The sequence below is a fragment of the Monopterus albus genome, unplaced genomic scaffold, assembly GCF_001952655.1.
Source record: "Monopterus albus unplaced genomic scaffold, M_albus_1.0 scaffold161.1, whole genome shotgun sequence".
Taxonomy (NCBI): Eukaryota; Metazoa; Chordata; class Actinopteri; order Synbranchiformes; family Synbranchidae; genus Monopterus; species Monopterus albus.
The window spans coordinates 140118-141002 of NW_018128041.1; the positions used below are offsets into that span (position 1 = coordinate 140118).

Here is an 885-nt window from a genome sequence, read left to right on the forward strand (position 1 = left end):
ATTTCTCATGGCATTTCAGTTTTAATGGACATTTAACAGGTTTTGGGTTTTGTGTGACATGACAGGATGTATCTATACCTGTTTGCGCTTGAAGAAGCCCTTCTTGTCACAGTTGGGGAGGTACAGAGAGAGCGCCAAGACCCGAGAAGTGTCCTTCATGCTTTGAATGAGATTATCCAGTCTTCTTCTGCATGGCCCCTGCACTCGGAGACAAGGTGCAAGTGTTTGCATGATCACAAGTGTGTGTTTTGTGCACCAGAGTTAGAAATTATGGCTCAAGAATGCCCTTATAAGTTTATGAATTACCCCAGAAATCCAAAATTTGGAGGTGGATGATACCTCCACTAATGAGGACTTTAGAAATTTGGCATTTCACACTTTTTACAACATGTTGCCATGTGTGAAAATGGCCATGCAGGGCATCTTGGCTCATTTGTCAGAACTGGTTTCTTTCCAGTGTGCAAGACAAATATAGCCTAAAGTACAGGAGGATGCAGTTTCTGAAATTTGTCTGATTTAAAATAAAGCGAATGTCTATTTTTTCACCAAAATCTTAACTAAAAGCACAAATTTCTCCCTGAGCTAAGCGTTTTTATTCTGTAATCTGTACTTCACTTACAAACTCAAGATCTAGTTTATGCAGGCTTTGCTGTGAGAAGTCCCGGATGCTGGCAGCTCCCAGCCTGGCCAGCTGTCTCTTACGGTCTAGGGCCTGTTTCATAGCCTGAGCTTTCCGACTGCTGATGTGGTCGCTTCCTAATAAGGGCATCTTAGTTTGGGGCAGCTCGGGGATGGGAAGCAGGGTGTCATCGTGGTTTGCACCTGTCAGAGAGGACAAGAACAGAGAGAGAAGGGGGCAAGTTTACTTATGCATGTTTGAGGTTG

The 885-nt window shown here is 43.7% G+C and overlaps 1 protein-coding gene across 1 annotated transcript in view; it reads right to left on the reverse strand.

The window, feature by feature from the left end:
* igfbp5a (insulin-like growth factor binding protein 5a) overlaps nucleotides 1-885 on the reverse strand; it is a 6679-nt gene that overhangs the window by 593 nt on the left and 5201 nt on the right. Inside the window, exons 2-3 of the mRNA XM_020615280.1 lie at nucleotides 620-822; nucleotides 79-198 (exon numbers count right to left, since the gene is read on the reverse strand). Of these exons, the coding sequence (XP_020470936.1) occupies nucleotides 79-198; nucleotides 620-822 (323 nt within the window). The remainder of the gene's footprint in view (nucleotides 1-78; nucleotides 199-619; nucleotides 823-885) is intronic.